At 36.6% G+C, this 3,647-nt stretch overlaps 1 protein-coding gene across 1 annotated transcript; it reads left to right on the forward strand.

Moving 5' to 3' along the window:
* On the forward strand, window positions 4-2,026 carry LOC104776322 (F-box/kelch-repeat protein At1g22040-like). The gene is made up of 2 exons (XM_010500362.1): window positions 4-95; window positions 371-2,026. Exon 2 carries the CDS (start codon window positions 373-375, stop codon window positions 1,822-1,824), a length of 1,452 nt encoding a protein of 483 aa, XP_010498664.1. The 5' UTR covers window positions 4-95; window positions 371-372; the 3' UTR covers window positions 1,825-2,026.

A 3,647-nucleotide genomic window follows, 5' to 3' on the forward strand; every position in this document is an offset into this window, starting at 1 on the left:
AAAAAAAAAGAAAGACAAATCCGAAACATAAGCGTGTGGATACGAAAGATCTCAAAGATTCGTCACTCCTAAATTTCTCATCTTTCCCTGCATCGGTGAGATTTTCATGTCCTTAGAATCTGTCTGTTAACTCTTTTTACTCACTGTGTTGTCTGAACGATTTTTATTTATTTATAAAGTTTATTACTTTGGTTGGTTTTATCGATGTGGAATCGAATTGATTTGACTGGTTCTTAAGGTTTATGTCGGTTTCATAAAAAATGAAAATTTAGGGTTCATTTGCATCTGATTAGTGTTTTAAGCCCATTTCTTGATTGTAAAGTTCTGTTTTTTTTAAAAAATTGTTGGGAATTTTAATGATATGCTGCAGTGATGGGTTCTGTAATGAGCTTGAGCTGTTCCAAGAGGAAAGCAACGAGTCAAGACGTGGAATCCTCAAACGAATCTCGTAAAAGACGAAAGACTTGTTCAGATAACGATGTTGTTGATGATGATGTTGATGAGTTTTGCAGATTGATTCCGAGTCTTCCTGATGAGTTATCTATACAGATTCTTGCTAGGCTTCCTAGAATCTGTTACTCGAGTGTTAGGTTGGTTTCTCGGAGGTGGAGATCGGCTGTTTCGACCTCTGAGGTTTATGGTTTGAGGAAAGAGCTTGGGAGAACTGAGGAGTGGCTCTATGTGCTTACTAAAGGTCATGAGGATAAGCTTTTGTGGTATGCTTTAGATCCTGTGTCCACGAAATGGCAGAGGTTGCCTCCTATGCCGGTTGTTGTTTACGAAGAGGAGTCTAGAAGGAGTTTGTCTGGTTTGTGGAACATGGTTGGTCCGAGTTTTAAAGTTACTGAGATTGTGAGGAGCTTGTTTGGTAGGAAGGACACCTCTGAGCAAATGCCGTTTTGTGGTTGTGCTATTGGTGCGGTTGATGGGTGTCTTTACGTTCTTGGTGGGCTCTCTAGGTCTAAAACAGTGAGCTGTGTTTGGAGGTTTGATCCGATTTTTAACTCATGGAGTGAAGTGAGCTCTATGTTAGCGAGCCGGGCTTATTCTAAAACAGGTGTGTTGAATAAGAAGCTATATGTTGTTGGAGGTGTTGATAGGGGACGGGGAGGTTTTGCTCCGCTTCAGTCAGCTGAGGTTTATGATCCAAGCACGGATGCTTGGTCAGAGGTTCCGAGTATGCCTTTCTCAAAGGCGCAAGTGTTGCCAAATGCGTTTTTGACTGACTTATTGAAGCCTATTGCCACGGGAATGACTTGTTACAATGGTATGTTATGTGTTCCTCAGAGTTTGTACTCTTGGCCTTTCTTTGTTGATGTTGGAGGAGAGGTTTATGACCCTGAGACAAATCTCTGGGTTGAAATGCCGTCTGGTATGGGTGAAGGCTGGCCTGCGAGGCAAGCAGGTACGAAACTGAGTGTTGTGGTGGATGGTGAGTTATATGCATTTGATCCTTCTTCATCGATGGAGAATGGGAAGATTAAAGTTTATGATCAAAAGGAAGATACTTGGAAAGTTGTTATAGGGGAAGTACCTATTTACGACTTGACAGATTCAGAATCTCCTTATTTGCTTGCTGGGTTTCACGGCAAGCTTCATTTCATTACTAGAGACACTAACCATAACGTTACAGTCTTACGAGCTGATGTCCCCAACATCCCAGTGTCATTACCATCATCTAGCTCCAGTTCTGTTTCGGGTTCACGGTCTTTGAGTGAAAAGGGCAATGCACATAACAAGTCAGACACTGTTATCTGGAAGCTCATTGCAACCAAGGACTTTGGTGCTGCTGAACTTGTTAGCTGCCAAGTTATAGATATATAGTAAAGTCAAGAAGCTTTTTCCCATTTCTCGTGTGAAATCGAGAAATCTCTGTGTACAGCTAGAAGCAAATACCTGAAGCTTATGAGATGTTCTTCCAAAGATTTTAATTGTCTATTTACATTCTTCTGGCATTTGGCTGCCAAAGTAAGCCTGAGTAATAAAATGTTGTTACAAATATATAGCAATGCGACTGTTTTATCGACTATAGCATTACATTACCTAGTAATTCAACTGCAAAAGTTCTAAATCTGTAACATCAGTTTGCTTTCTGCGTACATTTTTCTGTAGTTAGTAATAGAGAAACTTGTAAACGTTAGAAAGTTTCAGGTGAAGTTTGCAACTTATAGTGTGGATCTGATTTAGGCAATTGAAACAGTCTACCACAAAAAGGTATTGGAACCTCCTCCTTTTTCAACTTTTACCCGGACAGATAACATTTCTTGAATCCTTTCTTGCTTAGCCGGAAATATTCGGTGGTTCCTTCGGTTAAGAATCTCTTCCTTGGACTGAGGTAATTTACCACTTTGATAAATTTCTTGCTTCTGTCTGTAATGGTGGGGGACCTGAGGGCTGAGGAGGCAGATAGAAGCAGAAGAAAAGGGTTTTTTAAAAGTGCCTTAGAAACATAAACGCATCATATGCTCTAAAGCAAACCATTTCTAGATTCTCATTTCCACACTTCACCTCTATTCTTTTTATCTTCTTGTATTTTCTTTATATGAAAGTTGCGTTTGATTTATGTTTCAACGAATCTATTCCATGATTTTTTTTTTGACATTTGGTTATAATACTTTAATCTGATGTGAAGGAACCAGTCTTCTTTATTTATTTTTTTCTTAATACCTATATATATCTTAATATCTAAATAACACTAGCCTGTTGTTTATTCCGGTCCAAAGCATGAATTGGTTTCTTTTTGTGGCATGCACGAACCAATTTTTCTTCGTAATAATATTTGGCAGGCGTTTACCATGAAAGTTCTTATGGGTTAACATTTCAATTTCAACCATTTGAACCGAACTAATTTCATTTATAAATGACTTTTACTTGAATAAAGCCCGATTTTATCAAAAAAAAATTTTGTCGAATATTTTACTTGTAAGTTGGGTTACAATTTGGTCGGTCTCTCATTACTTGGAAGTGAAGGAATTTTAGTTCTGTGTCGGTAACTTTTTTCGCATTAGACAAAAAAAACTTTCATAAATATAACAGTCTTAGGTTCATATGTTCTTAACTCTTAAAACCACCCAATGACCCAAAGAATTCATTAGAGTTTTGTTATTAAATAACCACCATCATTATTAATTAGTTACAGACTACAGTAGTTAGCCTTCTTCTATAGTTGGTGGCTGCCATTTTCTAACCATTCGAGTTTACACCAATAATATGTTTATGCTCATCGAGAATTCCAGAATTGCCCCTCTTATCATTGGGTTACAAAAAAATCGGCAACGTATTAAAAACAAGAAATAAAACTTTCTTATATTTTTTTAAAATATAATAGGGGTGATATTGTACAACATGGCCAGAGTTTTTTTGTCTTATAGTATTTTGCATCATTACTCGAATATTATTTAGGTTTACAAACTATATAATATCACCTTCAAAACAATCTTAAGTTTTATATATAACTCACAAGTCTAAAGATTTAAAGAAATTTGTTTGATTAGTAAAGTCAACTTTATTTGATGATATATTAATGGAGGAATATGTAAGGGTAGAAACGTCAAATTGAGGATTTCAGGTAAAGATTATAGAAAAGAATCTGAACCCAAAAACAAAAAAAAATTAAAAAATTCCGAAATTGTTTGTGTGTGTTTTTT

The sequence above is a fragment of the Camelina sativa genome, chromosome 3, assembly GCF_000633955.1.
Source record: "Camelina sativa cultivar DH55 chromosome 3, Cs, whole genome shotgun sequence".
In the NCBI taxonomy this organism is placed as follows: domain Eukaryota; kingdom Viridiplantae; phylum Streptophyta; class Magnoliopsida; order Brassicales; family Brassicaceae; genus Camelina; species Camelina sativa.